Below are 12,902 nucleotides of genomic sequence, written 5' to 3' on the forward strand. Positions count from 1 at the left end.
CAGTGCATTGCAGACGGCAGGCTGTAGTAGATGATCTGACAGAGACTGCAGCTTGATTGCAGGTAATTTAGTCCTCCTCCTGGCTTCTGGACTGTCTGGAGAAATATTCACTCCTCACTCTTTCCTCACCCCTTGCCAAGTCCTTCCCCCCCCCCCCCCCTCCTTTGTCTATACTGCTCAAAATCCCTTCTATCCCTGTCCAGCATCTTTCTTTTCCCTCCCAGCATCCTCTTCCCCCTTGCTCAGCACAGCGTCACCCCAATCTCTGCCAAATTGCCACCTTTTTGCAGTGCCTAGCATCCTCTCTCCACCCCGCCCTCACCTGCCCAGCACCCTCTCCACAAATCCCCCCTCAGCTCCATCTCCCCATTTACTCAGCATCCATTACCTTTTTTCTTGTCGTGCTGTGCCTTAAAAGTGGATTGGTGGCGCCTGGAAATTTTTTACCACCCCTAAAATTTTGGCACCCTAGTTGACCACCTATTTTGCCTAATAAAAGAACCAGCTCTGGAAATCTTGTGTTAAAGGGAAAAGCAGATTGTACATGGTCATCACACCACGCCTCTCTGGGTTATCTTCATATCAAGAAAACTCTGACCTATCTGACCATGAGCTCAACCCGACACCCCCTCACTCAGCCAGCAATCTCCATCTGTCACCTCACAAACACAAGCCCAATGACCCCGAACACCCCCCTGTTGTAATCTTCATACCAATTATAACATCATGTCTTATCAGTTTTGAAATCAACGGACCACTGTCCTCCCTCACTCCCCAACATACCTCACCCCTTAGAAAAAGCAGAGAGCCAGCATACTGAAGAAAGAAATCTTTATTAATAATCATATAATAATACTGTTAATCTGAATCACACTTTAGAAGCATAGACAATGGCAAAGGAAGTTTTGAGGCTTGGAGCCCCAGGAAGGGACAAAGGGAGCCTGGAAGAAGTAAATGGAGAGCGAGGGCTATATACACCAGGAATAGAAAAGAAGACGTTCATTTAGTCACTTTTTTAGCACGCCGAGTACAAAGTGAGAGCTTTGCTTTAATGAGAAAGCGCAGCCATGTTGGGAGAGTTGAACAGTATAAATATATTCCATAGAGCCCCTTCTAGCACCCTCATCACACCCCGAGTGTCTGCAAAACCCAGCTGACTTCCCGCGGGCCTCAGACTCACTGCTTGCCGGCAATGCCATGGAATAGTGCATGAGAAATAAGGGGAGTGTATCAAAAGCTATTTTTTTTAAAGTGCTGTGGAAAACCATTTTTTTTTCCTTGGCTTACATATACATATATTTATATTTAAAAAAAAGCCCTGAAATTGAAGCCCTTTGGAAGAAAACCTACGGACCTGGACAATGCCCTACCGTCGGCACTTCCACTCCCCACCTCCCACTATTGTAACCACCTCTGCTAACTAGCAGGCACACAGAGTCCCTGATAGGGGATAAGGGGGGTGGGCGGGGAATCAAGACTACCTGTCTCCATTCTAGCACATGTGGCCCTGAAACCTTGGCAAACTTACTACATCACGGACACAAATGTTTCTCCTACCCAAAGCTAGAATGGCTACCCCCTTTCACTTCAAGACCTCCTCAATTTCCCACCAGTTTTTCTCTCACTTTGCCCTTCTCCCAAACGTACAGTGCATAAGGTGGCAGGAGGCCCAGTGCACCAAGGATGCCTCTCAGACTGGGATTTTGGCCTCATGGAAGATCCAGGCACACAATTCGGCTTATTCCTGTACATAAGCCTCTTCTTTTTTTCTTCCATCTGCCATGGAAATATTTACTGGAAGCTCAAAAAATATGGGAGGGAAGGGGCAGAGTCTCCCAACATGACTGCAGGATGCAAAGAAGTGACTTTATTCAGTGGAGTGCAAAAGTGCACAGGTTGCAACTCGGGCCTGGTAGACGCTGGGTCTCAAGCTCCCGCTGGTGCCTCCGATGGGACTTGCTTGCTTTGGGATGTGCATTTGTGTGTATGGGAGACAGAGAGAGAGCATTTTCTTCAAGCCTCTTTCTTTGTTGCCATCTCAGTATTCAAGTCCTGTTTTTGCCCTTGGCGATCCGAAGAGGTAAACATCAGATATGTTCACTACAATATAAAAAAAAAACAACAAAAGACAAAAAAGTACCCCCAAAAAAGCAAAAGCTTTTCACAGTATCACTGCAGCAACTATGAGACATTTCACTAGCAAAGTCAAAGGGTTTGCAAACTTCTGTGAGATAGAAAACAGGCCAGGCCACAAGATGGTGGATGCGTTCAGACCTCAGAGGCATAAACTGCGGACTGCGCCTGAGATGCCCTTTGCACCAAAGTATCCTTGTGGCGGGCTGGATAGGCTAGGCCACAGACTCTACTGGGTTTCAGAGTGGGAATGAGTAGGGCCCTTCTGAACCCCATGCAGTGTGCAAGGGGTGTGCTCTGCTCACACAATTGCAGGGTCTCAGACTTCTGAAGATGTTCAAGCTCTTACAGTGTTGCACTGGTGGCAAACATCACAGTGTTTATAAAGAGCATTGGCCTCAATGGAAAGCTATTCAGGAGGAAATCTGCCTCTCTGGCTTACAGCTGCAGAACTTTTAGGCAGATTATAGGTTACTTGCTTTGTTGGCAGGATGCGCTACTGGTGGTGTTCTGGTATTTAGGCTTCCTGTGTGCACAGGCCTAGTGTTTCCAGGTCACCTTACTAGACTTAAAATCCTCTTTATTCTCTCAGTGACTGCAATACTATATCACAAAAAAATGACAGAGGCTGGTGGAACCTTCTAGACCAACAGATTTATTGGGGCATGAGCTTTCCAGGACGAGGGTCAGCTTCAAAGTGATGAATCTGTTAGTCTAGAAGCTTCCATGGCCTGAAGCAAGGAAATGTTCTTAACAGTGCCAGTTAATCGTCTTGTGACCTCATTTCCTGAAAGGTCGCACCCTATGCTTTGTGCTCCTTCTTTAACTGAGATAGAATGGTTTTAAAAATCTAAGATATGAGCTTGAAGTTATGGATTATCTAGGTAGAAACCAAAGGATCTAATTTTTAACAAAGTCCTCAACAAATTCTGTTATAACATGGATTTTTTTTTTTTTTTTTAAATAGTGTCATGCGGGGACGATCAGTGCCCTGTGTCTCAGCTGCCGCTGTGAAGGATTTCTCCTCCGACTCTCCGAGTACTGCGTCGGGGACGGAGGTAGTGGGGGGGAGTTCTCCTGGGCCAGCTGCCGCATTGTGGGGCCTGTACAAACAGCACTGGTCAGACAGTGTGAAGAATGGAGAAAGAGGCTCCTGCCTGCAAGGCAAACACATCAAACAAGGGCGCTTCCTTCTCTGCCCACCTCCCCCCCACCGTGAGTAAAAGCCAGGTCAGGGCTGCAGGAGTGTAAAGCAGCACCGCTGCCAGCCAGGGGAGGCGGAGCCAAACCAAAGGAAATAAGTTTGACACTTCTGCAGCCCTGACGCTGGTATTAAATGCGGGAAGGTAGGCGAAGGAGGGAGTGCTGTCGTCGGATGTGTTTGCCCTGCTGGGGTGGGGAGATGCCTCCTTTCTGCACTCGCCCCCAGTCTCTGTTCTGCCTGATTGACACTGTTTTTAAAAGCACTTTGGCAAGGCCCGATACTGTTTTTGAAGGACCCGGGATTGCTGGGGCGGGGGGTGGAGGTGGGTAGTGGGGGATTGAGGTGAGGGATACAGTGAGGACCTGAGGATTAAGAAGGGAAAAGTAGGAAGTGGAGGAATTGAATGGGGAGAGGGCCTTGGAGGGTTGACGTTGTATGTGCTGAATTTTGTTTTCCCTCAGAGGGTTTCACCCCCCCCCCATGAATTAGCGGAAATCAAGTTGAAATACCAAACAAACAAATAAACAAAATACAATTGGGATGGGGAGGAGTAGAGATTTAGGGTTTGGCTGGGAGAATAAGTGAGGATTGAAGGACAATGTGAAGTGGGCAATTGGGTGAGTTTGGGGGTTATTTGGGCTGCCAGATAGGTGTAAAAGAAAAGGAGCTGAAGGTGGGGGAGGAGTTAGGGGATGGTGTTGAGAGGGTTGGAATGAGGAAGTGGAAAGGGTCAGGTAGCTAAGCCTGTAGCCCAGTTACCCCTAACACCTCAGTTTAATTATCAAAATCTCAGAGAGAGGGGGGGGGGGGGGAAAGAGAGGGAAGGACATATGCACCTGTGCACTGGACCTTTTAAGTACCCAGAAACAGCCCTGGTGTCATGCCCGGTTCCTGTTTGACACTACCCTGAGCACCCCTGGTGCTTTAGTTCCAGGTCTGCAACTTGACTACCTGACCAGGGGCTCTTTCACCCCAATCAAATCTCAGAATGTCCCAGTGAAGTAGGAAGTGTGGGCAGGCTCAGAGAAGGAGAAGACCAATAGCAGTTTTAAGAAAGAAATTCAACTGAAAAGGATTATAAAGCCAAAGTATACCAGGACAAGGCTGCAGCACTTGTCCTCAGAGTCCTGGAGGAATGTTCCAGACTCATGCCATCTGCACAGCTTTAGGAAGATGCACTGGTCCTGGACAAGCCTGACTCTCACGTCATTTTGGACGTGCTTCCGAGAGAGCCAGCAATGACTGCATAGCATCCTGTCTCTATCATTCATTGTGTTTTGCATGTGTTATATGTTGTATGACTTTGTGTTTTGCATGTGTTGCATGTGTTGTATGACTTTGTACGGTACAGATTATGTTGTAAACACAAACGGGCAAGTAGCTTATCAAGGACAGGAGTGATATCTAAACAGCGAGTATGCAATGCTCTATTTACATACTGATACAGTTATATCACTGTTACCAATTCACAGTACATAGGAAACACACTCTGTCCCTTACACTGCTGTTGGATATATATAATACAAGTTATGCATAGTAATGTTATATCATTGCATCTGCTATATACAGCATATGTTACATGCACACTAATGGTGCTTTGTCACTGTTATATCACCTGATCGGTTGGCGACAGTACAGGGCAGGTTACATGCGCAGTCCCTTCTGGAGCTGCTACAACATGTTTCTGTCTTGCACTCCCTTTGTCAAGCTGGCTGGCCTGTTCTGCTGATCTTTTTTCCATCTTTTGTGTTCACATATAAAAGACAGCCCATGGAATAACCATTCACATCAGAAATTTATAGAAGAAAACATGATCCTTTTTTCTTTCTATTTTTATAAATATAATAATGTTATAATAGTAAGTTCTATGAGCCCAAAACTTCAGCTGCCTGCTGTAGTTGTACATTAAACTAATGCATTTTTGTATTTACATTAATCTTTTCAAGTTATTTAGTTAGACATAAGACATGCCACAATGGGTCAGACCAAGGGTCCATCAAGCCCAGTATCTTGTGTCCATCAGTGGCCAACTAAATCACAAGTACCTTGCAAGTACCTGAATATTAAATGAATAGATCCCAAACTACTAATCTTTACTGATTAATAGCAGTTTATATATATATATATATATATATATATATATATATATATATATATATATATATCTATCTCTTCCACCCACACACACACATGCACACAAGTGGTACCATGTTGGATCAGACCAATGGCCCATTGAGCCCAGCATCCTGTCTCCAACAGTAGCCAGTCTTGAAAATACCTGGCCAGTTCATTCCCAGAAGTAAGAGGTGGAGAACCCCACATTGGCCTGGCTAATAATTATTAATAGGCCTGTGCATTACATTTACACACACATATATACGCATTACAGAACAGTAACAGAAGGTCTCAAGGGAAGCTAGTGTTAGGTGAGCAGGGTGACATTTTAGAGGAAGTCATGGAATAGAATTTAATGCTAAGACTGGAAAATCTGATGGAAAATCTTGCTGCCTTGTCCTATACGTGAGCTGCAGTCCTGACAGTCTTTTTAGAAAAACCAAGCCATAAATCCACACCAGAGAACAAATCTCAAGTACAGAAGTGCTGAAGGGGCAATGTAACAGACAGAAGATGTAGAAAGAGAGGAAAAAGCATGCAACCTGGATAGACAGCCAGCAGAAACCAAGGCAGAATTGGGTGGCAGGAGTTTTCAGGGGAGCAGGTATAACTCAGTAGGTGTCAAAAATGAAAATGCAAAGTGGTCACAGAATACATCTAGAATTTATTTTTAGCATTGCTGGGTTTGTCCTGAGGAATGCTATACTGAAACCATCTGCCTTCTTGATTGGCTAAATGCATGTATGTTTGTGAGAATGGCTATGTGGATATATACCTGTGAAAGTGAGTAACTGTGTGTGAGTGACTGTATACATACGCATGTATGAGAGGGATACTCTGCCTCCTGCTCCTTGGGCCCGGCCCTGCATGCCACAGAGATAGTGTTCACAGCCCCTGAAGGACAGGGAGTCTCAGCCATCACCCAACAGCAACACCTAGTGGTTAGATTCAGAATGCAGCTGTACCATGATCTGGCTGGAGCTGTCTGAGGGCTCTGGCCAAAGGCTGTCGCTGTGATGGCTGGGTGATAAGGGAAGAGGGTTTATAAAAAGGGGGGTGGGGAGGAATCCATGGGTGGTTGCAAATGAAAACACATGGTGCTGCAGTCCCATACAAGCTGGTTCCAACTGAACTGGAAACCTGAAGGTGCAGAAGTTAACTCCTGGGTCAAAAAAAAATAAAAATGGGAAAGTGTGTAAGTGTAGGATGGAGTGCTTGTGTTTTGTAGGACTAAGAATGTGCGAGTACATGTAAGCATGTGAATAATTATAGTATGTGAGGTCTATTGATAGGTGTAATGTGAGAATGTTAGTTGTGAATCAGTAAGTATGAAGGGGGTGTGTCTCTGTTTGAGTGGCTAAAGGAAGGCATAGATCAGGGATGTCTGAGCATGCAGTGGTGGGGGTGTACTCATGTGAGCATGTGTTCATATGGGAATGAGTCTACATGGCTGTAGACCGATGTGTGTGAAGGTGAGGGGGGGAGTATATGTGAATGAATAAGGTGAGTGTGAAGGGCTGTGAATGGGGATGTGTGGGTTAGTTTATTCCTTAAAGATTGCCAGCAGGAAAGGGTTGGTTCCAAGGAATGGTCACAGCATTCCAGCACTTTAACCTCCAGGCCACTAGTTCAAACCCCAGCCTGAGTGATCGAAGTGAATGATCTGGGCATCTCAGTCCAGTTCCAGGGGCCATAGGTGTGAATCTGTCAGTTCTACTGCACACCTCATCATGGTCTTGTGAGGAGAGAGTGTGCACTTTTTCCATATGGGACTATCTTATGAAGCATCCCTCCTCTGGGATTATCTTTACTTTGGATCTATTGTCTTGGTTAACTTTTTTGCTCTCCTCACTCTGGTTTTGCAGATTTACACCTGAGATCCTGTCGGAACCTATCTGCAGAAAGCCACCGGGCCTCCGTAAGAGCAGCTTGTGCAGAAAATAACACAGGGATTTTCAGAGAAGAATGGGGTATCTGAAACAAAGATGGCCGTCTTCTTGGCTCCTGCTGAAATTCAATTTTCTATCTTGCCTTTTCATTAGTTTCTGGATCTGCTAAATCTTTGTGGAACCTGCTCTAATTCAGGACAGTGATACCACATCTAGAGATTATAGAATTGCTTCTAAGCCTATACTGGCTAACAGGATATCGAAAGTTTAAGAGATGACTTGGATGATGGGAATCTTTTGGGCTCTTCCATTCTACAAATAATGCTTCTTGTGAGGGAGAACAGCAATGGACCCTTCCATTGCTAAAAAAAAAACTGGAGATTAACGGACAGTTCCATTTGATAAAAGGGGGATTAATGAATAATTCAATTACAATCTGTATGAGTGGGAATACTTCATTTCCCTCCCTGGGCTCTTCATGACAAAAGTAATTGATGAAGGTCCTGTGAATATGAAATAGATGAGGAGGCCAGGGCTGGATTTTAAATTATGGCACCTATAGGTAGAGAACGCAGGGAATTTGCTCCTGGACAGTTGTGGGGAGTGCTAGTTTTTGAACACCTTCAGAATTTGGCATCCAAGGCACATGCCCATGTTGCCCAAGTCTAAATTTGGCCCTGGAGAAGGCACTGAGTGAAGGCTCCCACTTTGGGTACACAGAATTCCTTAGATTTGTTTCAAAGTTTCCTGCCCAGTCAATGTGAGAAGAAATCCCATATTCCATGTATGAGTACGTGGTAGGGTTGTCAACAGGCTCCAGATTTTCTGGACAGGTTGATCCAGTCCTGTTTTTTTACCCCATTGCTTGTAGGGACTTGTAGTTCTGTCTTCCCTCTAAAGGTCCTTTAGAAAAGCAAGACTACAAGTCCCTGCATGCAGTGGGATAAAACCGGGATCAGAGCAGCTACCCTGAAAATCTGCAGCCAGTTGGTAACCCTAGCACCCGATGACTTGCATGTTCTGGGGTAAACACATTTGATGTGTTAGCACCTCAGAGTATAGTTGGACAGAAGCAAAGCCTGCTCTTCCCTTCACAGCAGACGAACCAATAAGATACATTTGAGTCACATACAGTGTATTAGCATGATACCAAAGGACTGCCTGAATAAAAGGGATCATCACTAGAAGCTGGAACCGCATCTGCTGACAGTCACATGAACCTGCACTGGATGACAAGGACTGTACCCCAAAACAGGAGATTGCACCATGGACAGCTGCATGAAGGTGGGCATGGGTGAGCTCTGGAAACCAAGTACTGGACATTTCTGGGAGATGGCAGCAGTCAAGGCGTCAGTGCAAGAGCAGGGTTCAATTACAGGCCTCACACCGAAGGGCGTCGTTCAGCACCGTTCCTCTGCACAGGTTGTGTTCACTTGCCGACCCGCCCTGGCGACAGTCTGGCCTTGTGCATTCTGCCTAAGCCAGAAATAAGGTTCTCTGAAGTCGGACTCTGGCTTCCAGCCCAGCTGCACAGAGCACACACGCCTTTCCTGACTTGCATCACAGCGCCATCATTTGGGCAATGCAGGGGGTCATAGTGGGCCAGTTGCCTGAGCATTACTCAGAGAAAACTCATGCACTCAGACCTCTGAGCACTCTTTAGTGCACGTCGTCCTGTTTTACACAACGTCGTTTGCAAACACCACAAACTGAACTGAGATTATAAGTAAAAGGACGATACACATCCGGAACAGAAAAAAAAAAAAAAAAGGGAGGGACACACATACAGGAAGCCCAATGGGTGGATAAAAGTCTATCATTAGGTTGCTGTGTGGTCCTGACCCGAAGGCTTTGTGTGTTTGTCCCGAGGACGGCCCATGCCTCTGTTTGGGTTTCACAGAGACAAGGTTAGTTACATTTTCAGGGAAAGTCTCTCTTGCTAGTAGGGGGTGAAACGACTGTACGCTCCTCTGTACAAGCTAGCCTGCAACATCAAAGATGAAAAAAAAACAACCAATCAGTATTCAAAAAAAAAATAAAATGGAAGTTTTTACATCCCTTTTTCTTTCCTTCTTGAAAGGCATCAAACTGTTCACCCAAACTGCTCACAATCAATGAACGAATTTAGAAGGCACATAATCGTCAGATTTGGCAAACGTGAGGCTAGAATAATCTCTTTTATCCCTCTTATTTTTTATTTTACTTTCCTCATTTCTTTGTTTTTCCCCCTCACTATATTTTCAGCTCCACTATTTGTTGCCATGTCTTCTTCAGTGCTTCCTTCCCACCTCCCTGTTGCCCCCCCCCCCCCCCCCCTGTCTCTCTCCAGAGTCTATGTAGCCCCAGAGGTCAGTATGGGCTATGCCTATGTGTGTAGATTAGAGAGATACAGCTTGAAAGATCACTGATAACTAGGAATCTGGCAGGGGCCAGGATAATTCAACAAAAGGTCTGGCTTTAAACCAGCATCTCTGGTCTTTTTTTGGTGCCTGGGTCTCAAAGGGCTAGAGCAGGGGGCGGGGGATGGGAGCTGCACTGCATGCTCCGTTTCTGTGTTGGCTGCATGGCTGATCTTGCTCAGCGATACCAGGTTTTTATATGGATTTCCGCGCAAAAAAAAAAAAAGGTACAAGGGTTCTCAGAATCTTTCTTATAGGCCAGCCTTGTTAGAACAAGCTTTCAAGTGACAGGTAAAATATAAGAGGTGAGATGGAGGAGTTTGTACATAAAGACAAAAGAGTGCAGCCTGCAGTGGACAGGATGGGCTGGGTTTCTGTCCTTTCCCGTTCCCCTCTCCCTTCAAGCTTTCCGACCCAATGCCTTTCAACTAGGAAGAGAAGGGAAGAGAAATCACGGCAAGAGGCAGGAAGGTGCTCCCTTCACATTAATGAAAGCTTTTAGCTAGCAGCTGCACTGGGGCAGGAGATTGACTAAAAGGACAAAAAAATCCCCCAACTCAGCAGAGCACATGGTGATGGCTGGGAGTATCTGTGTCAGGGTTAGTACAGTGTGAGATTTAGAAACTCTTTGGGGGGGGGGGGGGGGGGGGGGAAGAGAAGGAAAAGGACCAAAAGAAAATTAACCCCCCTTCATGCCGCTGCAGTTTTTGCTAGTTTCTCATTTAATTGTGGAGGATTAAAAAAAAACCAACCAAAAAACAACTTTCCCGGAAAAAAAAAAAGATTTTTCATCTTTGATGTTGGATGCAAAGCTAGCTAAAAACAAGCATTAATATTCCTCAGTGTGTATGGAGGTTCCATAGCAGAGAATAGGGCTTCCCGACTCCGGCCCTCTGAAACCGCCAATGGTTCAAGTGCTCAGGAGAACTGATGTGAGAATACACGCAATGGAGATCCTATGAATGCACACTGTGTGCACTAACTGGACTTAGTGCGCACTAAATCCAAGTTCCTGTTCATACCTGGATCAGTCCAGACTCCTGGGATTATGCCTCCCTTCCAGCAGATGGAGACAGAGAAAGTTTCACTGACACTGCTAATAACCTGGCGTGCCACCTGCAGTCCCTCAGTATTTCTCTGTCTCCAGCAGATGATGGAGGTGCAATTCCTGCAGCCTTGATGAGTTAAAAAAAAAAAAAAAAAGAAAGTAGGGGATTCTTCTAAATTTCCTCCCAGGAGGTTGTTAGGCCTTGGTGAGGCTATCCTTCCTAGTGTTGAGAGCAACGAGCAGGGGGTCAGGGACCCTTACCTGTCTCAGGCTATCACCGCTGGGGAAGGTATAGCTGGTAGTGCCAGTCTCCTCCTCCTCCCATTCCCCCAGGAGAACTCTGGCTCTTCTGCAGCAGCTCTCAGTCAGGAAGTATTGGTTTCTTTTCTCTTGGGCATTAGTAAAGTTAAAAAAAAAAGAGCTTCTTTTGCAGAATCTTTTGGAGGCTTCTGCAGCCGGGAGACTGTATGGAGAGTTGGGAGCTGCTTGCTGAGGTGGGAGCGTGGGCGGCAGACCTGTTTAGCAGCGTGGTGCAGGTGGACTGTCTGTCAGAGCTTGTTCTCTTTAATTGCGTGGTCGGGCCTGATCAAAGTTGGCACACTCTGTTGCAGCAGCGATGCTGCGCGGCAGTACTTGTTGCTTGTGTGGGGATACGCAAGTGTGTCTCTCCTGCAACGGACTGTGCTCCTGCTGCCTCTCCGGTGGAGAGGGCGGGTCGGGGCCATTGGAGCCCGCAGCAATCCGGCAGGCAAAGCCAAGTTCAGGCACGGGAGCGTCTTTAAAGTCGGCTGCCCCTCCTCCGCCGGGTGCAGGAAAGTCAACCATTTTGTCTGAGGCTGAGGGTCGCTCAGGGGCTAATTGGGGTTGTGATAACCTCCCTCTTCCATTGTCCCTGGTGGGGCAAGACTTTTTTGATCTGAGGCAGCCCAATTTGGATGGGGAGGGGGATCCTTCTGATGATGCCTCTGAGGATCCTGCCCTGTTCACTTCTGAATTTGTTCTTTTGATGCACGATGCGTTTTTGGCACGCGAGGCAGCTGGCAGGAAGTCGGATTGCTCTCAGAAGCCTGTCATTCAGCGACCGGTTAAGAGATCTGGGGTCTGAGAGGCCTGTGCCACGCAGGATGTCTAGGATCCTCGGGATGAGGTCAAGGTCCTCCCATCCTGGTGTTGACTCCAATGATACAGAAGGGGCTCCTCAGGGTGTAGCCATTCCGAGCCCTATGGGGGGTGGACAATGATCTAGTGGCCTGGGTGTTGATCCGGATAGTCCAGATCCGGATGGGGGGTTGGACCAGATGTTGGTGGCAGAGGGAGACGACCCAAAGGTGGTGCAATTGTTCAGAAAGGAGAAGTTGTAGCCTTTGATTACGCAGGTTCTTTGAGAGCTAGGGATTAAAGTCTCTCAAGAGGAGTCCGATCAGGAGGGAGTGGACCCAATCATGGATGGCCTGTGGGGCCCGGCAAAAGCCTTCCCTTTTCACAAGTCCATGAAAAAGCGGGTGGTCAGGGAGTCGGACACTCCAGAGACTGGCGTCGGTCGTGCAATGGCAAAGTTATATCTGTTACCAGAGGATACCCTGGACTTGTTGGCGATCCCCTAAGGTGGATGCTTCAGTGTCTGTTGTCACAAAAAAGACTATTATTCCTGTACCAGGTTCAGCGGCACTGAAGGACATTCAGGACAGGAAGTTGGAGATTTATCTCAAGAAGATTTTTGAGGGGTCCACGCTTGGCATTCAAGCAGCAGTTTGCAGTGGTTTCATGTACAGGACTAGGTTGCGCTGGTGCAGCAGTTGCAGGCTACAAAGATTGCTGTCTCCGTCCGAAGATAAACAGGCGGACTTGTCTGGAGGTAGCAGCTGCGTATGTAGCAAACGCTTTGTATAACCTCATCCGGAATTCCTCAAGAATTATTATGTCTGCGGTTTCGGCCAGAAGACTCCTTTGGTTAAGGAATTGGTCAGTGGATGTGTGGTCCAAGTCTCGTATGGGAGCCTTACCCTTCAAAGGGAAGCTTCTGCTTGGGGAAGACTTAGAGGAGCTCGTGAAGTGTCTCGGTGAGAACAAAGGGCATCGGCTGCCAGAAGACAAGCCCAAAGATGGTAAAAGGT

General features: G+C 46.7%; 1 protein-coding gene across 12 annotated transcripts in view; it reads right to left on the bottom strand.

Moving 5' to 3' along the window:
* Positions 1-816: 816 nt before the first annotated feature.
* Positions 817-12,902, bottom strand: part of RBFOX3 (RNA binding fox-1 homolog 3) — a 559,590-nt gene continuing 547,504 nt past the window's right edge. For 7 of the 12 annotated variants that reach the window (XM_029599169.1, XM_029599162.1, XM_029599160.1 and 4 more), the window contains one exon: positions 5,519-9,325. In XM_029599169.1, the coding sequence (XP_029455029.1) occupies positions 9,281-9,325 (45 nt within the window). In that variant the 3' untranslated portion in view covers positions 5,519-9,280. Of the gene's footprint in view, positions 2,104-5,518; positions 9,326-12,902 lie in introns of those variants that run through there. The other 5 variants (XM_029599166.1, XM_029599165.1, XM_029599167.1 and 2 more) reach the window with 3 other exon arrangements.

The sequence above is a fragment of the Rhinatrema bivittatum genome, chromosome 4 (genome assembly GCF_901001135.1).
Source record: "Rhinatrema bivittatum chromosome 4, aRhiBiv1.1, whole genome shotgun sequence".
Classification (NCBI taxonomy): Eukaryota; Metazoa; Chordata; class Amphibia; order Gymnophiona; family Rhinatrematidae; genus Rhinatrema; species Rhinatrema bivittatum.